The sequence below is a fragment of the Phasianus colchicus genome, chromosome 2, assembly GCF_987193195.1.
Source record: "Phasianus colchicus chromosome 2, bPhaCol1.hap1.1, whole genome shotgun sequence".
Taxonomy (NCBI): Eukaryota; Metazoa; Chordata; class Aves; order Galliformes; family Phasianidae; genus Phasianus; species Phasianus colchicus.
Window position 1 is genome coordinate 63,453,169 of NC_143437.1, and position 25,257 is coordinate 63,478,425.

At 40.8% G+C, this 25,257-nt stretch overlaps 2 protein-coding genes across 3 annotated transcripts; both read left to right on the forward strand.

Annotated features, from left to right (window-relative positions):
• Positions 1-194: 194 nt before the first annotated feature.
• On the forward strand, positions 195-5,837 carry LOC116240423 (amine sulfotransferase-like). The gene is made up of 6 exons (XM_090135860.1): positions 195-348; positions 1,992-2,200; positions 3,046-3,172; positions 3,867-3,961; positions 4,759-4,939; positions 5,609-5,837. The coding sequence occupies exons 1-6, from the start codon at positions 207-209 to the stop codon at positions 5,731-5,733; spliced, it is 879 nt and encodes a 292-aa protein (XP_089991986.1). The 5' UTR covers positions 195-206; the 3' UTR covers positions 5,734-5,837.
• An 8,283-nt stretch (positions 5,838-14,120) lies between these two features.
• On the forward strand, positions 14,121-24,220 carry LOC116240424 (amine sulfotransferase-like). Of its 2 annotated transcripts, none has more exons than XM_090135862.1 (7): positions 14,121-14,139; positions 19,109-19,279; positions 20,166-20,374; positions 21,231-21,357; positions 22,051-22,145; positions 22,943-23,123; positions 24,002-24,220. In XM_090135862.1, exons 2-7 carry the CDS (start codon positions 19,120-19,122, stop codon positions 24,124-24,126), a joined length of 897 nt encoding a protein of 298 aa, XP_089991988.1. In that variant the 5' UTR covers positions 14,121-14,139; positions 19,109-19,119; the 3' UTR covers positions 24,127-24,220. The 2 variants fall into 2 exon arrangements, with proteins under 2 accessions (XP_089991988.1, XP_089991987.1); XM_090135861.1 differs by lacking the exon at positions 14,121-14,139 and adding an exon at positions 17,410-17,435.
• Positions 24,221-25,257: the final 1,037 nt, after the last annotated feature.

Genomic DNA, 25,257 nt, shown 5'->3' on the forward strand with positions numbered 1-25,257 from the left:
TGCATTTTACTAATGTTGGCCTGTACTGGGATTGCTTGTTTGAATTGCTCCTTCGTTTTTGGAGGGTTTTTTGGTTTTGTTTTTCTTACGGGAAGGCATTTCTTTGAGTTTGCTTTTTGTTTTCCTAGGAGGTAAGAGCAAACCAAAAAACTATACTTTTATATTTTCTTACTGCAGCTTATTCACCCACGAGCGACAACAGATTAATGATGGAACCATCACAAGAGTTTGTATTTAATTACAAGGGGTTTTACTTTCCAAAAATTACTACACCTGAGTATGTAGCTTCCCTGGAGAATTTTGAAATCAAGGACAGTGACATATTTATAGCTACTTATCCAAAATCAGGTAAGAATTGAATCGATTCCAATGGGGAAATAAATCTGCTTTTACTCACTCATCTAATTGTATGCCAAAGATTGTTAGCTTTGCTTTTAGATCTGAACATCTCTGAGTATATGCAGTGCAGCAAATCCTACTTAAGTACAAATCCTGCATAGCCACACCCTGAACAACCACACACAGGGTTCCTGCTTATGTCCCGCTGAGCTGATCTATGTGGCTCTTGTATTCAGTCTGACAGTTGTGCACAGAAGAAGATCCATCCAAACCAAGCTGATGTTCTGGGCCTCATAAAACACATATTTAGTTTCCGTTTTCCTGGGGTCTATGGGGTTGAAGGTGGTTGTGGGACATCTTGGTTTATTGGTGGGCACAGATGGAAAGTGATTTGATGCTTGCTGCATTCAAATTAGAACCTAGAAGGAGAACTGAGCAAATATGATTCAATGACATGCACTCAATTTCAACAATTTATAAATTAATATTTATCTATATAAGAATAGAAGGAATTAGTGTAATGAATTCTCCATTCCCACTTGTGAAGCAAAGGCATCGGAGAAGCTATCTTCACATGAAATATAAAATTCTGATATACCTACACCTGTGTGTGCAGATTCACCATGTAATCGAAAACTGATTCTCAAAACAGCAAGTCCTTAACAATTATTATTTAATGACTTGACCATGCATTAAACAATGATTTCTAATTACATCCTTGATATCTCTGGTACCAATCTGTGCTTGGACTTTCAAGTCTTTTGCTGTCCACGCTTGTTTGTGTTTCTGGGAACTTCTGTCACAATACTTCAGCAGTGTAAGAGGCATGGGCTTCTGATAACATAAGCAGTGTTGTGCAATCAGGCATTTTCCCCTTAACAGGACAAAGGTAGCAGATGGAAGGAAAACGGAGCCCAGGTGATGCTAGTTCACTGTCAGGCAGTGCTGGAGGAAACTATCCAAGTCAGGCAGAGAGGCACCATGAGAAGGAAAGATTGAAGAGGTCTAAATGCTAACCAACTGAGATGAAAACTTCTTTGGAGGTGGGAGATTTGTGTTGCAAAGGGATGGGCTGCCCAGAGAAAGGAAGGAGGTGGAAGATGACTTTGATTTATGAATTGCACAGAATGTCATCTTTTCCCATTTACATTCTTCCCTCTGTCCTACTCCACCACCCTCTTTCTTCCCTACAATTCATCTGGGGTGCGCTCCATCTCTGTGCAAAATTGTCCAGGTTGATGATGCCAAGCTGAGCAAGCCCAGCTGAGCTGAGGGGAATTACTGGGGAAGGGCACTTGCTAAGTTACTGCTCCTCTAGTTCTGAAAATGATTTCTTTATCTTGTTCTGTCGAATTAAATCCATAACACACATACAGTCTGATCTTCAGAACCAATGGCTTCCTTCCCAGGTGAGGTCTTAAGAACTAGGCTTTGCTTTCGGATACCTTCCATTTTCTGTGCTTGTACAGGTGAGCCAGCAGTAATAGTTTGCTGCCTTTCTACATTAATCTGAATTGTCTCAGGTGACCTTCTTTCCTTTACGCAAACAGCATAAAAGGAAAAGAAGTCCAGAACTCAGATCTTCCCTGACATCAATTTTAACAATAATTGTGATAAAATCAAAGTTCAAATTAAAACAATTTTCTCCTTAGGAACTGTGTGGACTCAGAATATTTTGAGCTTAATACTCCATGAAGGCCACCGAAATGGAACAGAAAATATGGAGACCCTGGACAGAATCCCCTGGGTGGAATTTAATATAAAAAATATGGATTATGCAAGTCTTCCTTTGCCTCGAGTTTTTGCCACTCACCTGCCTTACTACTTAACTCCAAAAGACCTGAGAAACAAAAAGGGACGCGTAAGTGAAATTATTTCTAACATTCAGTAACATCCAATGCTGACAATTTGCCTCAGAGATTTGGTTCATATCCTGTCATTTCCTTCCTTTAGTTTTGCATGTCTTGTACAAATATCACCCTTCAACAAAAGTGAGGAGATCTAGAAATTGCTTATTCAATCTCCTCTTGATTGTTTGCAGCCCTTGCTGCAAGAAATGGGAGTTGGTGCAGAAATGCAACTCAGTGGGATGAGCCAGGGACAAAATCTTGGACTGATGTCACCCTTGTGAAAACATCAAGTTCCAGTGAAATAATGTGTCTAGGAAAAGGCCTCCCACACAAAACTGTAGTAGATAAAGAGGGGGTATTTTCTTATTCATCAGTATTGGCAGTTTGTGAACAGGACACCCTGCTGTGAAGTGTTGTCATTTCTTCATGGATGCAGGTGTAGTGTAGAGGAGGCAGAAAACAACACAGCCTCTGCAAAAGCCAGCAGCCGAGCTCACAGAGTACTGACAACACCAGCACCGTGCCAGAACTGTGGCTTACCTGAGATGGCTGTAGATTTCCTCATGGGCACTGCAGAAATGTGATGCTGAATCAACAGGGACGCTAACAAGATTTTGTAGGGCTGATGTTGCATGCTGTCTACCTTGCACTGTTGAGTGGTATCAGTGTAGACTGTCACACTGACCCCAAGAAGAGATATCAGTGGGCTCCGAACAACCACAAAGGGAATACTGCTGCCTATGAACAAAATAGCAGTGACTTGGTACCCAGAATTTACTTCATGTCGCACACATTATGGTCAGAGTAAATGGAGCCCTTTGGTTGCTCTGAGAGCTGTTGTCTTGTTGCATTGCAGGTTATTTATGTCGCCAGGAACCCTAAGGATGTGTTGGTTTCTTATTATCACTTCTCCAAATTCATCCGCACACTAGAGAAAATATCAGATTTTAACATTTTCATGGAGAGATTTTTAGCTGGAAAAGGTAGGATATTTTTCTTACTAAGGAGCCTAAAGCCCACTCCATGGCCTCAGACAGAACCAGGATTAATTGTAGTAATAAACATCAGTCACCCAGAATCCTCAGCTATCCTAGCCTGCAACCAAAGCTGGAGTGGCTGTCTGAGCCTGGCCCTGCTTGCTAATTAAAGCTGGTCCGTAACAGGGAACACAGTCAAGGCTTGCCTCTCTGCAGATAGATGCAAGCTGCTTATTCTATCAGAAGTGGGTGTTGGTTTAGAGTATAAGAACCGTGACTGAGGATTCAGAAACATTTTCTGCTCTTGGTTATGGAGCTGAAACCATAGGGATAGGCAGAAAAGAAAGCAAAACAAAAACTAGAGAAAGAGGCTTTTTCTTCTGCCAGTATTAGTGCAGATTATGAGAAGTCAGGGATCAAATGCAACAAAGCATAAAAAAGTGTCACACAGGTGCTGTGACCATATGTGTCCGTCCATGGTCTGTAAAAGCCAACTAATTGGGCCCCAGTGGGCACAGTCCCCCTCCGAGCCTCAGGGAAATGCAGAAACAGAAGAGAAAGAAGAATACACTCCTGTCCTTGAAAGTACTAGATGTGCCAGAGCATGACAGATAATTCTACTGTTTTAGTATGCTGATGGCTGTAAATAGTAGTGCTCTCTCTCACTCTATTTTTTTCTTCCATGTTTTCCCTTCATAAGTGCCTGGCAGTGCCTGGTTTGATCACATTTCAGGCTGGTACAGTCATGCGAAGGAATTCAATATACTCTTCCTGACCTACGAGGAGATGAAAAAGGTGAGGTTCATTGCATCACTGTATTCCAGACATTTTCTTCGTATACAGAATACATTTTCAGATACATCTTCAGAGTTCTCTGTTCTCCTGGAGTACACTTAGTCCTTGTGGAGAAAAAACAAATTGAGGCTCTTAGGAGAATCAAGTCATTATTTTCCCATTGGTGCAAGGCCTTAGGAAGAATTATTAGATAAATCACTTTTTTGTATAATGGGTGTCATCTTCCCTTGCACCCCAAAATGCCTCTCTGGAATAAAGGAAAGAACTACCTAAAATGCAGGCACTGAGGTACTTGAGGACATCCCAAATTTCAGACTAGAAGGTTACTGCTTAGAGGCTGCCCATGCTTTTGGGCAATTTCTCCTTTCTCCATGGTGGCAGCACTTCTGTTGGAGAAGTCATAGCCCCAGTGTGCAGCCCACATTGCCTGCCACCGTGACTGTCCCTCAAGCTTTAGGAACCGGGCTGACTCATGAGAGAGGTTAGCCTTTAGCTAGGACAACGGGACTGACAAAAACTCCACTGGGTGAGCATCTTCCTTCATGGTGACAGCGGAGGCTTTGTCAGGGCACCTGGTGCAAGATGCAGAGAGGTGAGCAGAGCTGTCAGTTTCTGGCAGCAAGTTACAGCATCCTTGCTCTCAAGAGGGCAAAAGGTGCAAGCCAGACTATGATATTGTAAAAAATGATGGACTACTTTGGACTCAAACTGATGATGTCCTTAGCAATCCCGTATTCCACTGCTTTATGCATTTAGTTTTCACATCATCAAGATGCATCAAGTTTAAATTTTTGCAGGATCTCAGAAGCACTGTGCTGAAAATCTGCAACTTCATAGGCAAGAAGCTGAGCGAAGAGGAAATAGAAAGCGTTGTGAGACAGGCTACATTTGAGAACATGCGAAAAGACCCCAGGGCAAACTATGAGAACATGCCGGATGACATGGCGATCAAAGGGAAGGGCAGATTTCTACGCAAAGGTAAAACAGAAGCAGTCCACTGCGACACCCACTTAATTCTTCCTCTTGGTGTAAAATGAACATAGGGTTTATATACCTGGATTGCCCCAATCTCAAAAGGGGAGCTCAGATTAGATGGAATTAACTCAGTTAGGTTATGAGCAATTGGCTAAGCAGATAGGCCGCTTCCACTGGGGAGGAAAGCCTCACTCGAACAGAAAAAGACAATGTTTCAGAGCCACCAAGGGACTTACTATCTGGGCACGGCAGAAATTTGATTTGAACACAGCCGGTCAATCAGGCTATTGTAAGGCTGAAAATAGTGCTGTCTTGCCAATCTCCCCACCTACGCTTACTCTTCCTTTTCGAGGCAACAACCAGCTACATTGTTCAAGGCAACAGCCAACTGCCCTGAAGGTCAATACGTGGCATCCCTAGGCCTCCTTGGCAATGCTTAAGTGTCCTGACGCAAAAGCAGGAGGAAATCCCTAGGGATTAAAGGGGAGGTGCACCCAGATTTGGAAAAGTGTCCTCCAAAGAGCACACAAAGCCCTGCTTGAGAGTCCAGCAACACAGAGATGCCAAGGAAGCCTGGAACGGCTTCCTGAGAGTAGATCTCCCTGGTTGAAGGCCAGCTTCAGATAGGTGCCTGCTGGGCTTCTCACCTCCCTTTGCTGCCTCTTTCCTCAGGCACAGTTGGAGACTGGAAAAACACGATGACAGTGGCACAGAGTGAGAGGTTTGATGAAGTTCTTAAAGAAAAAATACAGACCCTGCCTATCAAATTCACCTGGGATACAGACAGTGAAATGTAGCCTGGCTTTGAGTTTTGTCACTCATTGACATTCATCATGGATGGATATCCCTGAAGTCCTTGAAGAACATAATATGACAATTTTCAGCTATGTTGTAGAAATAATAAATGTATAAATATCTATTATATGTAATATATTATATAAATAACAGAATACTCATTCAGAAAATGTGACTTATCTGAAGGAGCTATTCAATTCTATCAGTTTCCTGTTTGTAATTTTATGAATGATGTTAGTTAATTTTCATAGTAAACCACGAGTTCCATTCTTCAGGATTGCATTTGCGTTCACTGACTTTAATAACACTCCAGTTATAGACAGCCAAATGAACTAGCCCTAATGTTGCATGTTCTGATGTTGCCTACTGACTGAAACACTTCACTACACTCTGTGTTACAGTTCTTCAGGTCGTATTTGACAATTTGCCCCTTGAAGTTTTGAGAAAAAACACATGTCACAGTGCAAGTATTGCAAATGAGTTTGTTTTTTACAATGCTTGTCATATCATAAACAGCAAACTGTTTTGGAAAAGGTGTTGCTGTGATAACCACTGGTATCTGGAAAACCGTACTTTTCATACCTTTTGTTGTCAAATAGCAGCAAAGGCTGAGAGGGCCTACTTTCCAGCTGGGAAACATTTGTCTCCTAAATGTTGCCTAGTGTCATACACCAGTGCTTCTTTGTACTTCAGCAAAAAGTCATCTTTCATTTCCACCTATTCTAACATTTTCAGTGGTAAATTCAAATTCATGGATGAACCCATTCCCAAATAACTCCTAATTCTGAGATAATGTATCTTCCCTAAATAGAAAAATTAATATAAGTAGAGCTTCCTTGCAGACTGACTGTATCTATAGAAAATTTAAGATCACTGAGTCTCCCATTCCTTTTTTTTCCTTTTTTTTTTTTCAAAAATATAATTAATTTAAAGTAATGAAATCTGCAGAATATTCTGAAGAGAGAAAATATGAAGTTTAACCACCGTAAGTAAAGCAAAGCAGTTACTATTGTGCAAAATAGTGGTTTTCTCCAAAGTTCTTAGGAAAGGAGATATCATGAAGCGTTGCTTAAAGTAGGACAGAATATTGGTGTTTAACTAGTCCTTCATCAATCTTCCTATTTCTCATGCTGCATAGCCATTACTGCCAATAAAATTCTGTGTATACATACATATATGTATATTATATAGATTGTATGAAACTAACCTCTTTATATACCTCAGTAAAATATATATATCCAAAAGTATGCATAAAAAAAAGATGATAACTTTCTTTAATGTAAATTATTTCTCAATATCTTCTCTGTCATGATTATTTATAGAACACTCTTCTTTTTCCTGAACTTTTCTCTTCCTTCACCTCTCCCCATCATGTTCCAATAAAAGCAGTGCCATATAAGTGATGTTTATGCTTCTGTAAATGCTGAAAGTCTCTATAGTCATCTTCCTTGCAGCTATCTTTCCTGACTCTTGAAACTTGCATTCCATTAGCTCACACCAGTTGGTTTTTCTGTGTCTTTTATTGCCCTCTACTTGTCCAGGCAAACTCATTGTTAGATGAAGGTAAAAGTTAGTATATGTACAGGAAAAACGTTATGGAAAAGTGCTATACACGTCTATGCACGAGCATGCATCGTCTTATTTCTTCACTTTTTTGTTCTGATTACAGATGGTAACCAACACCATTCCAATCCTTATATCTTTTGTCTCCATCTGAATGTTCATCTCTATGTTTTAAGTCTGCTACTGCAGTACCTAAAATGTTAGAAAAATACCCAACAGGGAAATAAAAAGTGCATCTGCTTTACTCAGCTGCTGCAGAGAAGTTTGTCATTCATTGTTTGAAGATGCATGGCTTTGAAGCCATACGTCAAGAAGCAAGATGGCAAGAAGTGATGGCTAGGTGCCTCCAACATGTGGCTGCCAGGGAGCTGCTTTTCCCAATGCCACTGGTGCAGGAGGGACCCTCTCAGCAGAGTCACGGCATCTCTCTTGAACTCTGAGCTACTGGAAGAACAAGTCCCAGTAAGGTTCACACTGAAGCTCAAAGCAGAAACAGCCAGAACACTGACAAATCTCTTCCCATTGGCCCACTTTGGACAGTGCAATCCTGTATGCTAGCATAGCTGAATGCACAGACTGCTTTGTTGCCTACCTGTGGTCAGGATAACCATTTAAATTTCTGTTTTATTGGTACTTGCAGCAGCGGGGAAATTTTTGCATCTAAGTAGAACCTCTAAGTATATTACTAGCTTGTTGAAATGGGACTGTTGCTGATAGGAGTACTTTGATTTGATACCAGGACAAACAGACCTGACATCAGGATGATTTCATTGTCTTGACAAATATAACTGATCTGATAAGGCCTCCTGTGTGTCTGTAGAAGGTAAAAGGAATTAGCATGTAGGTAGAGCAGGATGCTGCAACTCCTGGGAGTGAGAGGACTGTGCTTCAGGTCATGTTTTTCCTGCCATAGAGAGCAGCACCAAAAAATTTGTTCTGCTCTACTTACATACACTGCACCTCACCAGTAAAGGCTCCTATTTTGCCTTTGTTCTCTTAGGAACACCTTGGTGCTACAAAACCACTCTTGTTGCAGCACCATTACAACTAGCTTATTTTATTAACCTTCTACCAGGGCCAGCTCAGAAAGGATCATAACACAATAGCAGTGTCCTCCAGATGCCCTCCTCACTCTGCTTTGGCGACCTGAAGGGCTGCACTGAGCTCTGATTATCTCATCAAACCTTCTGTGGGAATCCACAATATTGGTCAGGCACTTTTAAATCAAAAAGTAGATCCAAATGAAACAAGTAGATCCTTCTTGAAACAGAAGATAAGTCATGTATTAGTGTTCCATTCCATAAAACCTATGTATAGGTGTATGTCTGCATGAAGAAAAATAGGGGAGAAAACCGGGTGCATTGTAACTGTTGCCCCAGCAGGAAAGCTAGCCATGAAGTACTCACCAGACAACAGGTGAGAACACAGCTTACCTGAAGTCCTGTCAGAATTTACCAAAATACTATACCACTAATAATATAGTAGATTATTTCCATGAGTTTATCGCTGTTTTACCTTTAAACTTGCACTTTGTCTTAGAAAATCTGAAACCAAAGGTAGCTGTTAAGATGTGTTTATGGCATACTCTTGGCCCTAAGTAAACAATGGTCATAAAATAGCCTTTGAGGACTTTGTTTTCTTTCATAAGTCTATGCAAGCTCAGAATGGTTTAAGCTTAACATATTATGAAGAATGTACTGAATGGAAATGTGGGATAAGAATCTACTGCATGAGTATAATTTACTTGACATGGGCCATCAGCTTGTCTGTTTATTTTGTGCCTCCTTTACAATTTAGCTGCAGGAAAGGAAAGAGCAGAGAGGTAGGAAAGAATGTCACTGTTGCATCTGGTGTAGAGATAACATATTTTCAGCTCTAGCCCTTAATGTACATTCCCAGCGCAAACTTTCCTTCCTCTGTGTGATATACGAATTTAGGAGCTTTTGAAGCTGTATTTCTTTCCTTTCCCTTCACCCTCTATTGTCTGCCTAAAGAAACTTAAGTCAAACATAATGGACAAATAAAATTTTTAGGTCAAGGAACTGCTTTCTTGCATGTGTCCTAGGTAAGGAAATAGTTGTGCTGTTTAGGTTTTTTGGCTAGATGGTTGTCTCACTTCAATTCATAGGAGGGAGAGGAGGTTCTTTTTAATATCTGCATACAGGGCGTGAAATTAAGAAACAATGGTTCAAATGTTGGTCCGACCAGTTTATTATAAATCCTAATCAGGAGACAGGGAAGGGAAGGACGGCGACTATTATGAATTAGGGTGACGGAGAAGGGAAGGAGGGCGATAGAAAAGATAGGAAATAAGCAAGAATTGCATAAAGCGGGGATAGTCACCACCAGTCAGGATCCATCAGCGGTCCCGTTGCACACTGTTTCAAAGGTTTGAGGCAAAAGCGCAGGGGAAGAGCAGCAGCAGCGTGGCCAGTGTTGGGCTGCAAGCAGGTAACAGGAAGAAGCCGCAGGGTAAGTCTGGGAGGAAGCAGCAGGACTGAGGTAGCAGGCCCAGGAGAGTCCGTCAGCAGGAATTCCATAGTGAGGAATCTGATGGCAGACACCTTTGTTCTTCTGCATGCAGATAAAGCGCAGAGCAAGTCCAGGAGGGAGAGGCAGGTTGTGAGGCTTCTCATGTCAGAAACCTCTTCTTCATGAGGAATCTGTTGCCAGAAAACCTAACCGCATTGTTATAGGTCCCCTTTTTATCCTTCTTTTTCTGCTAGTGTGGCATTCCTGGGCACTTGGGTAAGAGTCATGTGCAGCACCTCCTGAGATAGCCATCTTCCTCAAGATAAGCCCACACACAAGACTGCTTCCTAGCCATTAATCTGCAGCTTATTTCTCTCTCATTGCCCCTGGCCTTGTCCATCTGTGTCCTTCAGACAAAGGATTTCACAATGCTTGTCCAGGTCTTGCTTGGACTTGTCTATCTGTGTCCCCAGCAAACTTTGAGACAGTGATGTAAAAGAATAATCTCTTACAGTCTGTGTGCTATAAATCACAGTAGATTTGTCTTTGCATCTCATATAATTATATGAAGGCTGCTCTGAATGGAATACCTCTTATTTTATGATGTTGGCCCACGACATCGGAGGTGGATGCTGGTGATACACCAGTAGAGATTGAACCTTCCCACCAATATTCCGTTACATTTTAATGCTTGTGACAGATGGCAGGAGAGAGGCAGTCTGACAAAATGGTGTCTGGCATGAAAGTGCATATGAAGCAAAGCTATGTCATTGAATTCCTCCATGCAGAAAATGGGAACCATTAACATTAATTGATGCTCGCTGAAAATTTATGGAGACCAAAGTGTGGATATTAGAATAGTGAGGCATTACTATGGGAGAAATCTACTTGCAATACTGCCTACATAATGAGTACTTCATGCCTGACATTTTGTGCCAACAGGAAGGATGGGAGGATGGGGCTGTGGGGTGGCAGGTGGGGTGAGCAAGGATTTTATATCCTTCTCCATCTATACTACCTTTATGGTGGTATAAACCAGCACAATTCTTTAGTACAGAAGAAATGCTTTTTTCTGCAAAAGTCATTGTTCTCAGTTTGGTATAATTATCTTTTTCATTGTTGTTTTGGGTTTGTGGTTTTTTTTACTTTTTCTTTTTTTCTTTTCTTTCTCTGTATTTGTTCTTGTTTTTCTTTTCCCAAGAACTTTAAACAAAATTTGATTCCATGTAAACCAGATCAATAGTCTTTCTTTAGTCTCAGTAATCAATAGTCTTACTTATTTAGTCTCAAGTTCTTTACAGAGAGAGTGGTGAGGTGCTGGAACAGGTTGCTCAGAGAGGTTGTGGATGCCCTGTTCCTGGAGGTGTTCAAGGCCAGACTGGGGCCCTGGGCAGCCTGGTCTAGTATTAATTGGGGAGGTTGGTGGCCCTGCATGTAGCAGAGGGGTTGGAGATTCATGATCATTGAGGTCCCTTCCAACCCTGGCCATTCTGTGATTCTGTGATTCTATGATTACTTACTCAAGACTGAAATGTGTTTCAGTTTCTTGCACACTCAGACTGGTGCCATGTGGTCTGAAGAAATTTAAAACAGGTATAATGTGTTAATCACAGTGATGCTCATTGTCTTTTACATCTTAGCCTCTTCCTGGGGAAGGAAGAGTGCATACAAACTCTTATCTATGGCTGTATCAACCTCTAGTATTACCTATCCATGAATTTGGTACTGAAGAGGTAAAAAATTCATTAAAATATGAATCAATTTTAACTAAAGAAAAATTAAATGTGTGTGAGCCATAACAATAATTGCATGATAGCAGTGCAAGGTAATCACACGATAATCAAGCATGGATTTTGTCACTTTTCTGATCTCTTTCTGTGCTGTCCTCAGAGACAGGACAATGAGGTGACTTCTCTTCCGCACTTAGCAGTTTTCTTTGTGTGCAGTTTCCAGGCAATTATTTTCCTCATAGGGATACAATAGCAGACCATATTTACACTTCACCCTTTTTTCTTCTTCAGCTTTCACTTCAAGCTTACAGTGTGATAAAGGCAATGATCTGCAACTTTAACTTGAACTGTGGGTAACTTGAAAACATACAACAAATCACATTGTAAGTGGGATCACAGTGTGCAGCAGGTATCAGTCAAAAACATGCAGACTTGTACACATTCTTAAATGTTCAGCAATTCAAGAGAAGGGGAGTTGGAAGGGACCTGCAAAGATCACAAAGCCTAACTGCCTGACTACTTCAGCACTAGCCAAAAGTTGTATTATGGTTTAGAGGGTTTGTTATGTCCAAATAGCTCCTGAGCACTGAAAAAGATGAGGCATCTCAATGGATGGAATGGGATACTGCTTCAATCCCCTCATTACTCTGTCTTTTGCAGGGTATCAGAGATGCTCTGCTGAAAATCTAGAGCTCTGATAAAATAATAAATAATAATTACATAAAATAATAATAATAAATAATAAATAATAAATAATAAATAATAATAAATAATAAATAATAAATTACATTTAAAAATGTGATAAAATCACATTAAAAAAAGGTGTATTAAAGATGAACCAGAGCCAGGGTGGGAACAGGTTATGTTTGAAGATGTGAAAAATGGTCCTGAGGCAAATGATGAGATGGAAGAAGAAAAGTTCTTACTCAAAAGGCAATCAGGAGTGTAAAGGTGCCCTATCAGAACTGGAATCATGATAAACAGAGAAAAGCAGAGCTGTAAAAGGCAAGTGCTGGTAAATACCTTGCATATAAGGAAGTGTAAAAGATTTAGGCAAACATCTTTACAGCAGCATAAGCCAGCAACACTTTATCTACTTCTCAAGGAAGTTCAGTGTGTAGAAATTTTACAGTGGAAATGCCAAGATATATTGCTGATAATTCTTGCTGTATATACAGGAAAAAACCAGCATGTGAATAGTGTAATGCTTTACAGCTACTGGGCATGCAAAACAATTGGAAGGATTTGGTATTTCTACTCCAGCTGAGAGAAGAATATTATGTTCTTCCATCCCTGACCTTTTCAAGGGTTCTTTGCTTCTACTGAAACTTGCTCACATACAAAAATGTGAATTAAACACATGGATAACTGTCACCCTATATATGCTTTATTGTAAAATGGAAAATATAAGGAGATAATCCCATAGTATTCTATGAAAAAAGAGACTTTTGTGCTTAGTTCTAGCCAAATTGTCTATTTTTTGTTAAAAGAGAGAGTTTTAGGCCTAATTAAAAAATGATTTTATTACCATATCATTGATTTTGTCAGATTTCTTAGTCCAGGTTTATTTAACAACATTTAATGTTTATAGTTTTTAACATTTCTCTCAGTTTGCTCTTATCCTGGTGGACTTTGGTGTATTGAATTGTTGAAAAAATCATTATAGTTCTTAAAAATCTATTTTTCAATTGATGACTGCTTTCATAAACTTGATGTTCTCAGATTCCCTGTTCAAAAGTTATGATACTCCTTTAATTTATGTGTCTTTCAGTTTGGCTATGACTGATCTCCTGGCAAAAGCAGAACCTATAAAATCAAGCTATAACACAGTGCTAGTCAAATCTTCTTAAAGAAAAGTCCAGCTGTGAAAAGAGAACAAAGGAATCCTATGCTCAGGTGCACATCTCCAAGTTAACAGCACTTGTTGAAAGTGTCTGTACTGGAATCCTGCTGATGTACCAGTGGGGATTCATAAATAACACTGACCAAACAGCACATCTTTCAAAGACAGATCAATTTCATGTTTTAAAATAAGTTTGTCCCTCCTAGTAAGTTCAGAAAATGTGATAAAAGAGAGGAATTACACACTGGTCAAAAACTTAAGCAAAGCAGTTCCTAATTTTGATATTCATCCTTTTGGGAGCTAATCATTTAATAAAATACATTAAAGACTGAAAGTCCACATAGAGCTTGTTTCTCAGAAAGCAGTGCAGAACTATTCTGCCTACTGCTTACTCAGGTTCTGCTTACTCAGTCCAGACTTTATGGTACGACTGAATAAAGTACAAATTCCTTTCTAAATGTTTAGTGATTTGATTCAGGAAGAAGCAGAAAATAAGTGAAGAATAAATTGTCTTAATACAGTTTTTCTATACTCTTTTCTACTCTTCTCCGGTATCTTGGGGAACTAGTATAAGTTTGTATGGGAACTGCCTGAACCTCTGATTAGTCACCTGAGGTGAGCAATGAGTCAGCCCTGGGAGCACAGGTGAAAGCAATTCACCTGTGCTGCAGGAAGGGGTGGAGCCTGGCTCCACCTCTCCTGCACCCATTTAAGAGCTGAGTACCAGGGGGGAAGGATCTCTGTCTTTCTCTTTGGAAGATCCACTCTACTGGAGTTTCCTGAGTGAGCCCATGATACAGGTAAGCCTCCTGTTTATTCTCTTTGTCTCACTGTGCCTGTCTCTCTTGCTTATTTCATTATTATAACATCTTAATATTATAAAATTATGTCATATTCCTTTATATAATTTTCATTGATTATACAAAGTTTATAATCTTTAATTGATGTTTAATAGTTAGGGCAGAAGAACTCTGGATGTTAAAAAAACCATAAAAACCTGCAGCTGCATTCAACAGAAAACATGGTGACTGTTTACATGGCCAATTACTAATACCTGGTTATGCAATGTGTAGTGTGCATATGTATAGATTGTATGTGGAAAAATAGAGCAAAATATAAAATACTGGCAGTAATTTTGGCAATGCAAATGGAAACTCAATATGCTTATGATAAACAATGAGCTTATTGATATAATATTGCTGAGATATTCCAAGTATAAAATGAGATAAAATACTTGGATTTGATTTTTGCTGACTCAAAGTTATTGAGATTAGCCTTAATAATACTATTCACAGGGAAATTGCACTTCTACCTGTATTTACTTGCAGCAAAACTTGCATGTTGTCTTGGAAAACAAGCAGACAGTATGGTTTATCTAATGGTGATGACATTGACGTACTACAAAATATTAACTTTGTAAAATAGAGGCAGAGAAAACAGGTCACCCCAAAAGTAGTACCATCTATTTATTTTCATAGAAACTATAACAGATACAATGAGCATAATGACACAGTTTGGTAGTGCAAATTCTCAGATACAACATACTACACTTTCAACACAGTCACTACCATCAACACTGCATTTTCATGACTGATGATCAAGAACTTGCATGCCGCATTTAAAAATATCTACACCAGCGGAGTTGACTCAAAGTCCCCACTGCTGAAACGCACCACCCATCGTTTCACTGTGCTCACATCTACTGTTTGGTCTCTATCAATGTTCAGTAAGCATTGATGAATGTCAATGGGTACTGCTTTTTCCACATAGAGGAAATCAATGACACATCTTTTCCTCATATAAACTTCCAAGTCAAACACCATTTTGTCAGATAGCCCCTCTGTCACCTGTCACATGACAACAAGATGTAATGGAAGGAATGGTGGGAAAGTTCAACCTCTACAGCCATACCACTAACATCCACCTCAGAAATTGTTAGTCAACAGAATAATACCTGAGGTGTTACTTTCAGAGCTGACCTTGCATATCTACATGACTATGTAATATGGATGCAATTTAAAATTCCTTGTCACTTTGCAAAGCTTGGGAGACTGGATACAAAACACACAGGTAAAACAATACACAGTTTATAATTATGAGAGTGGAAAAAAGAGCGAGACAGAGTATGCCACTGACAGAAATCCCAGAGTAATGAACAGATATTTAGCTTGACACCCTTAGGTTATACTAAGGTACAGCTACTGAGACATGTCCCAAGTAACTCAGAGCACATACCTATAGCATGGATTTTGTGCAATAGCAGGCAATACTAGATGTTAATGGAGTATAAGTGTACCAGAGGAATGCTTAAAGGAAAAGAATGTATTGCAAACTTCTTTTTGCAGTTATTAGAGTGATGGTCTTCTCCTATGCACATTCCTAAAATGTGGGTTGAAGTGGTAGAAGTTGTTTATGCCTGATTGCAATGGCATATTGAATATATTTTGTACTGATGTATAAAACATACATGAGATTCCGTGTGCCTAAGGCATTTACTTCTCTCTTTAATTTCACAAGGTAGATTGGTGGGAAGCCTGTCTTTGTCAATTATCTGCCCAGGGAATGTGCAGGCTTATTTTAGGACTCTCAGTTTCCCAGTGCTGTAGGCCTTTCTGAAAGGAAAGCCATGGCTTGTATGAATGGGAATAGGTTGTGTGAAAGTACCAGAGAAACAACAAGGGAAGAACACGAGGGGTGGAAATGAACAGCATTGGAAACATAGGTTTTAAGCCATACAATAAACCACAAATATTCTTTCCTCTACAAACTGAACTTTGTGCAACTTCACCTGTGGTTTAAGTATATGTTAGGAATTTGGATCTTGAGGTTAATTATTAATACTGTACAGGACTATTTGTCCCCAAACAGGTAATAGAGTTGAATACATGGAAACTATGTTCAATTAGCTGCTGATAGACTGTAATTCAACACTAAGGACAATCAGGGGCAGGTCATAACTTCTTGATGCTGTCATTTTACGATATTGTTGAGATTTGTATATTCTGTCAATTCACCTTCTGTCTGAAGGCCAAATTGCTTTACAGTCGACTTGTTTTTCCTGGAAAGCACTATGTCTTGCCCTAAGGCAAAGTTTTTGGTGCCCTGGCTAGAACACAGATCTGGTGACAGGCAGCAGGTGTAGCTCTTTAGGCCTCTTCAAAGCTCTATGGATGATCTCCGTGCCTTGTTTTAGGATCAGTAGCTGTCGCCTTCCATTCATACTAAACTCCTTGACTAGAAATTGCAGTCATAAAACACTGGGCATGCCTGACTGGAGCAGAAAGCAAAGCAGTGCAGGCTTAATTTCTGGGCTTAAAACTGTCCTCTGTTGCAAAAAAGGATTTAGCCCTACTCCTTGTTCTGGTTTGTCCCCTACCTGATGGATCTGTTGTGCAAGTTTGGGGACTACCTGGGGAATTGATCCAGGTTAAAAAGTAACTCTACACAAAACAAGGCATAGGGCTGGGGGACAAAATTTTCTTTTTTGCGTAATGTGGTTGGTGTGCAAGTTTCAGTGAGAAAGGTCTCAGGCAAGATTGTATTTCACTTATAGGTGCTTGTAGAAAAACATCACATGCGCACATCTGATTACAGGGAACCAAAGAACTCACTCCTAGAAGCTCTTGGCTGAGGCCAGGTCTGACTGGTTTCACTCCACTACAACAGGGTGGTGCACTCAGACTGCTGTCACATACAGTGTGCAGGTATAACAAGTGTGGGCAAAAATTTTGTGGGAGCAGAGTAAGAAATGCACGCATACCCCCCAAAAAAAAAGAAAGAAAAAGAAATGAAAAAAACTCTTGTAGTCACTTCTGCTCCTCTTCACTCTCACTCTTCCTCAACAATGCTGTTGATAAATTGGAGGAACAAAAATTAAATTTGCATTAAAACAATTTCCTAAATCTTTAACCTGCTTTAACCTTCTAAAGGGCTATCTCAGTTCTCTAATCTCCAGCTGCATTACAGATAAGCAAATATTGAATGACAGCCAAACAGGACAGTTAAAAAGAAATGTGACAGCTCACGCCTCTCTCAAACTATTCATGTTCATAGTCATAACATACATCTCTGTGTGCTCTGAGAGAGAAGACAGAAGGTAAGCATGCCTGACATTATTGGAGCTGCGGGCTGGTGAGTTCAACAATGCTATGCTGATTGCCCTTCTGGTAAGATGAGTAGAACTGTGCATGGAGCTCTTCTGTCAAACATTTTGAGAGGTGCTGCCAGAGAAGCAGAGTGTGTGCTGAGGGGAGGATGGCCATACAGCTGGGCTCTGACAGCTGGTGTCAGAAGCTGAGTTTTACACCCATTTTTCTGTACTGCTCAGCAAAGGGTTGGAATTGCGGCTGTGAGGCAGCTCCCTGAGCAAAACAGAAGGGTCAGATCCCCTTAGGTGTAGGAGAGAAACTGGCGAATGCCCTTGTTTCCACAACTGGAGGCAGATTTTTAGACGCACTTTTCATATGCATTTCTGGCTGATTGGAGCCTATTGGAATGTTTATTTCTTCTCCCATCGGATGCACTAGACTGTGAATGTTTCCTAGCCAAGGTGGCATGAATTTTCTTGCCTGATATATTTCCTCATGGTATAATTCCATGCCCATAAGAAAGAACCAGTTCAGTAACCTTTGTATGAAAGTGATATGGAAGCTCAGATTTTGGCAGAATCAGATTTAAAAAAAAAAAAAAGGATTCCTGTGTACTGCATATTTAATGTGTCTTCATTCTGTTTCTTACAAATTCTTCACTCTTCCTCTGTAACCCTAAAAATATTCACTCATTCACCATATTTTTCTGTCCTTTGTGCCACCAGTTTTCTTATCATGACTTGAATTGAAATCCATTTTTGGTTTTATTACTGGGATTACTGCTACCAGTGTTTCTGATGTGATAAGTGATTCTCCATTTATTTAACCCAGCTCTGTGAGAGAACTCCAGTCATATCAAAATAAGCTTAACCCAAACCTTTTTGCTTGGTCATTTCTCTGACACTCTGTCAGAGTGTCATTTCTCTGTCTGAGTGGCTGGGTATGGGGAGCAGCAGGCCCGGCCTGGCCACAGAGCCAGCCTGAGGGATGCCCGTGCATCCTGTGTCCATGCCGTGAGAGGAGGCTGCCCACCTGAGCTACATGCAGGCCCAGTGCTGCCCTGTTTTGACACTGCCTCATGGTGGGACAGCAACCCACAGGTTGAAGGGAGCACAGGTCCCATAGGCGGTGTCCACGTGCATGTGCCTCATGTAGGCAGGTCCCTGGCAGCCCATGGGTGCATCCAAGGGCACAAGGTCATGGCCTGTCCTTGTTTCTACCACACCCCTCATCAAAAAGCTCACTGCTGGGTGAGCATGAGGCCAGCGCAGCTCTAGGAGTGATAAGGCAAAAGGGCGGGATAGCGTAAACAGGTGAATGATAACAATGTTTATGAAAGCTTGATTAAGCAAAATGTATTTAAGAGCTGGTGACAACCAATGGAAACATTAGACATTGAAATCCTAGAGGGACTTTGAGAAATAATTATTTACATAGAGTGCTGTTATTTACATCATCTTCTAGATGCAGTTAACGTACACGAATATGAATAAACAATCATGTTATTAGCCTTTGTATTTCTTTTTTCGTTTTAAAACCTGATGTTTATGAAAAATTCAAAGCTTAATTACAGTGAATTTGTATAGCAAAATTTGTTTTTTCTGTTTTTTTTGTTTCTTTGATTTTTTCCATGAGATAACAGCAAAACCAAAATCTATAGTTTTATATTTTCTTATTGCAGCTTATTCACCCATGAGCGATAACAGATTGATGATGGAACCATCAAAAGAGTTTGTGTTCAATTATAAAGGGTTTTATTTTGCTGTAAATACTACACCTGAGTATGTAGCTTCCCTGGAGAATTTTGAAATCAAGGACAGTGACATATTTATAGCTACTTATCCAAAATCAGGTAAGAATTGAATTGATTCCAGTGGGGAAATAAATCTGCTTTAACTCGCTCATCTCATTGCATGCCAAAGATTGTTAGCTTTGCTTTTAGTTCTGAACCATCTCAGTATATGCAGTGCAGCAAGTCCTACATAAGTACGAATCCTGCATAGCCACACCCTGAACAACCACACACAAGGTTCCTGCTTATGTCCTGCTGAGCTAATCTATGTGGCTCTTGTATTCAGTCTGACAAGTGTGCACAGAAGAAGGCAAGACTTAAGAGGTCAAAATGCTAAGGCACTGAGATGAACACAGGGAGCCCAGGTGATGCTAGTTCATTGTCAGGCAGTGCTGGAGGAAACTTTGATTTATGAATTGCACAGAATGTCATCTTTTCCCATTTACATTCTTCCCTCTGTCCTACTCCACCACCCTCTTTCTTCCCTACAATTCATCTGGGGTGTGCTCCATCTCTGTGCAAAATTGTCCAGGTTGATGATGCCAAGCTGAGCAAGCCCAGCTGAGCTGAGGGGAATTACTGGGGAAGGGCACTTGCTAAGTTACTGCTCCTCTAGTTCTGAAAATGATTTCTTTATCTTGTTCTTTCGAATTAAATCCATAACATACAGTTTAATCTCCAGAACTAACAGCTTCCTTCCCAGGTGAGGTCTTAAGAATTAGGCTTTGCTTTCAGATACCTTCCATTTTCTGTGCTTGTACAGGTGAGCCAGCACTAATAGTTTGCTGTCTTTCTGCCTTAATCTGAATTCTCTCAGGTGTCCTTCTTTCCTTTACGCAAATAGCATAAAAGAAAAAGCAGCCCAGAACTCAGATCTTCCCTGACATCAATTTTAACAATAATTGTGATAAAATCAAAGTTCAAATTAAAACAATTTTCTCCTTAGGAACTGTGTGGACTCAGAATATTTTGAGCTTAATACTCCATGAAGGCCACCGAAATGGAACAGAAAATATGGAGACCCTGGACAGAATCCCCTGGGTGGAATATAATATAAAAAATATGGATTATGCAAGTCTTCCTTTGCCTCGAGTTTTTGCCACTCACCTGCCTTACTACTTAACTCCAAAAGACCTGAGAAACAAAAAGGGACGCGTAAGTGAAATTATTTCTAACATTCAGTAACATCCAATGCTGACAATTTGCCTCAGAGATTTGGTTCATATCCTGTCATTTTCTTCCTTTAGTTTTGCATGTCTTGTACAAATATCACCCTTCAACAAAAGTGAGGAGATCTAGAAATTGCTTATTCAATCTCCTCTTGATTGTTTGCAGCCCTTGCTGCAAGAAATGGGAGTTGGTGCAGAAATGCAACTCAGTGGGATGAGCCAGGGACAAAATCTTGGACTGATGTCACCCTTGTGAAAACATCAAGTTCCAGTGAAATAATGTGTCTAGGAAAAGGCCTCCCACACAAAACTGTAGTAGATAAAGAGGGGGTATTTTCTTATTCATCAGTATTGGCAGTTTGTGAACAGGACACCCTGCTGTGAAGTGTTGTCATTTCTTCATGGATGCAGGTGTAGTGTAGAGGAGACAGCTCGCATGCAGAAAACAACACAGCCTCTGCAAAAGCCAGCAGCTGAGCTCACAGAGTACTGACAACACCAGCACTGTGCCAGAACTGTGGCTTACCTGAGATGGCTGTAGATTTCCTCATGGGCACTGCAGAAATGTGATGCTGAATCAACAGGGACGCTAACAAGATTTTGTAGGGCTGATGTTGCATGCTGTCTACCTTGCACTGTTGAGTGGTATCAGTGTAGACTGTCACACTGACCCCAAGAAGAGAGATCAGTGGGCTCCGAACAACCACAAAGGGAATACTGCTGCCTATGAACAAAACAGCAGTGACTTGGTACCCAGAATTTACTTCATGTCGCACACATTATGGTCAGAGTAAATGGAGCCCTTTGGTCACTCTGAGAGCTGTTGTCTTGTTGCATTGCAGGTTATTTATGTCGCCAGGAACCCTAAGGATGTGTTGGTTTCTTATTATCACTTCTCCAAATTCATCCGCACACTAGAGAAAATACCAGATTTTAACATTTTCATGGAGAGATTTTTAGCTGGAAAAGGTAGGATATTTTTCTTACTAAGGAGCCTAAAGCCTACTCCATGGCCTCAGACAGAACCAGGATTAATTGTAGTAATAAACATCAGTCACCCAGAATCCTCAGCTATCCTAGCCTGCAACCAAAGCTGGAGTGGCTGTCTGAGCCTGGCCCTGCTTGCTAATTAAAGCTGGTCCGTAACAGGGAACACAGTCAAGGCTTGCCTCTCTGCAGATAGATGCAAGCTGCTTATTCTATCAGAAGTGGGTGTTGGTTTAGAGTATAAGAACCGTGACTGAGGATTCAGAAACATTTTCTGCTCTTGGTTATGGAGCTGAAACCATAGGGATAGGCAGAAAAGAAAGCAAAACAAAAACTAGAGAAAGAGGCTTTTGCTTCTGCCAGTATTAGTGCAGATTATGAGAAGTCAGGGATCAAATGCAACATAGCATAAAAAAGTGTCACACAAGTGCTGTGACCATATGTGTCTGTCATGGTCTGTAAAAGCCAACTAATTGGGCCCCAGTGGGCACAGTCCCCCTCCGAGCCTCAGGGAAATGCAGAAACAGAAGAGAAAGAAGAATACACTCCTGTCCTTGAAAGTATTAGAGGTGCCAGACCAAGGCGGATAATTGTACTGTTTTTAATGTGCTGATGGCTGTAAATAGCAGATCTCCCTCACACTTCAGTTTTTAATTTTTGTTTTCCCTTCATAAGTGCTTGCCAGTGCCTGGTTTGATCATGTTTCAGGCTGGTACAATCATGCGAAGGAATTCAATATACTCTTCCTGACCTACGAGGAGATGAAAAAGGTGAGGTCCATTGTGTTACCATTCCAGATATTTCCTTCCTATATCGAGTGCATTTTCAGACAGGTCTTCAGATTTATCAATTATTATAGAGTATACTCAGCCCTCATGGAAAACAAACCAATTGAGACTTATAAGAGTCATGTCATTTTTTTTTTTCTCACTGGTGCAAGAACTAAAGAAGAATTATTAGATAAATCACTTTTTTGTATAATGGGAGTCATCTTCTCTTGCACCCCAAAATACCTCTCTGGAATAAAGGTAAGAACTACCTAAGATGCAGGCACTGAGGTACTTGAGGACATCCCAAATTTCAGACTAAAAGGTTACTGCTTGGAGGCTGCCCATGCTTTTGGGCAATTTCTCCTTTCTCCATGGTGGCAGCACTTCTGCTGGAGAAGTCATAGCCCCAGTGTGTAGCCCACATTGCCTGCCACCGTGACTGTCCCTCAAGCTTTAGGAACCGGGCTGACTCATGAGAGAGGTTGGCCTCTAGCTAGGACAACGGGACTGACAAAAACTCCACTGGGTGAGCATCTTCCTTCATGGTGACAGGGGAGACTTTGTCAGGGCACCTGGTGCAAGACGCAGAGAGGTGAGCAGAGCTGTCAGTCTCTGGCAGCAAGTTACAGCATCCTTGCTCTCAAGAGGGCAAAAGGTGCAAGCCAGACTATGATATTGTAAAAAATGATGGACAACTTTGGACTCAAACTGATGATGTCCTTAGCAATCCCGTATTCCACTGCTTTATGCATTTAGTTTTCACATCATCAAGATGCTTCAAGTTTAAATTTTTGCAGGATCTCAGAAGCACTGTGCTGAAAATCTGCAACTTCATAGGCAAGAAGCTGAGCGAAGAGGAAATAGAAAGCGTTGTGAGACAGGCTACATTTGAGAACATGCAAAAAGACCCCAGGGCAAACTATGAGAACATGCCGGATGACATCATGATCAAGGGAAAGGGCAGATTTCTACGCAAAGGTAAAACAGAAGCAGTTTTACCTGCTGCGACACCCACTTAATTCCTCCTCTTGGTGTAAAATGAACATAGGATTTATAGCCTGGGATTGCCCCAATCTCAAAAGGGGAGCTCAGATTAGATGGAATTAACTCTGTTAAAGTTGTTTTAAAGCCTTTCTGTTGCTGGTTTTACCACATTTCCTTAAAGATAATAAAATATCACGTTTCACTGACTGTAACAAAAGTGGCAAAAGACCTGTCAGACATTACAGAAGGTCTTGAAGGTTGCACTTCTGAACCAGGTGTAACGTGTAACGTACTGCTTTCTTTCTGGGGGATCAGTACGGTTATGATTAATTGGCTAAGCAGATAGGTGGCTTTCACTGACAGGGGAGAAAAGCCTCTCTCAAACAGAAAAAGACAATGTTTCTGGGCCACCAAGGGACTTACTATCTGGGCATGGCAGAAATTTAATTTGAAAACAGCTGGTCAATCAGCAGAGGCAGTTTAAAGCTGAAAATAGTGCTGTCTTGCTAATCTCCCCCACCTACGCTTACTCTTCCTTTTCGAGGCAACAACCAGCTACATTATGTGAGTTGAGGCCACCTCAGCCAACAGCCCTGAAGGTCAATATGTGGCATCCCTAGGCTCCTTGGCAGTGCTTAAGTGTCCTGAAGCAAAGAGCAGGAGGAAATCCCTAGGGATTAAAGGGGAGGTACACCCAGATTTGGTAAAGTGTCCTCCAAAGAGCACACAAAGCCCTGCTTGAGAGTCCAGCAACACAGAGATGCCAAGGAAGCCTGGAACGGCTTCCTGAGAGTAGATCTCCCTGGTGGAAGGCCAGCTTCAGATAGGTGCCTGCTGGGCTTCTCACCTGCCTTTGCTGCCTCTTTCCTCAGGCACCGTTGGAGACTGGAAAAACACGATGACAGTGGCGCAGAGTGAGAGGTTTGATGAAGTTCTTAAAGAAAAAATACAGACCCTGCCTATCAAATTCACCTGGGATACAGACAGTGAAATGTAGCCTGGCTTTGAGTTTTGTCACTCATTGACATTCATCATGGATGGATATCCCTGAAGTCCTTGAAGAACATAATATGACAATTTTCAGCTATGTTGTAGAAATAATAAATGTATAAATATCTATTATATGTAATATATTATATAAATAACGGAATACTCATTCAGAAAATGTGACTTATCTGAAGGAGCTATTCAATTCTATCAGTTTCCTGTTTGTAATTTTATGAATGATGTTAGTTATTTTCATAGTAAACCACGAGTTCCATTCTTCAGGATTGCATGTGTGTTCACTGGCTTTAATAACACTCCAGTTATAGACAGCCTAATGAACTAGCCCTAATGTTGCATGTTCTGATGTTGCCTACTGACTGAAACACTTCACCACACTGTGTGTTACAGTTCTTCAGGTCGTATTTGACAATTTGCCCCTTGAAGTTTTGAGAAAAAACACATGTCACAGTCATAGCAGCTTTTTGGTGAATGCTCACTCTGTCATTCAGCTTGACTTGCTGAGCTGTTCTGGTATGAAGCTACTAGCAATCTGTGACTCAGGGTTTAATCTGTCCATGATTCCCTTGATATGTTCATGATTTTAACACATAAAGCCAAAAAAGAGCCAGAAATGATTACTTTGTGATTTCTTTTAGTTGTGAGGCCAAATGACATACCTCTAACTTGTGTATGCATCTGAGAGACCTAGAAGATATTTAGTATCTATTATTATCTCTGCAGCTAACAATGGGTGCCTACTTGAGTATCTCTCACTTTGCTTACTGATAAGAGCATGGCTGTCTGCCTGCTGGGCTCTGTGTCTTGTCTCAGATACGAAAAATAGCAAAAGCAACAGTGCATCCACACCTCCAACCCAAACTCTCTGCATTGCTGATGGAAGCTCTGCAGGCTGCAGAGCTCTGGACCCCCACTGCTATGGTGCTGGCAACTCCAGGTCTCTCTGCTTCTGCTTTCAGGATGCTAAAAGGAAGCTCATCCCAGACACAAAGCACTCCTCATCAAACAGACTTGCAACTTGGGATGAGCCTGGTCAGCTGCTGACACCCCATCCCAAAATGTTCACAAATATCTCCTCACTTCCTGTTCCAAAGAGTTCTGCATCTTTACATCTGTCAGAGGT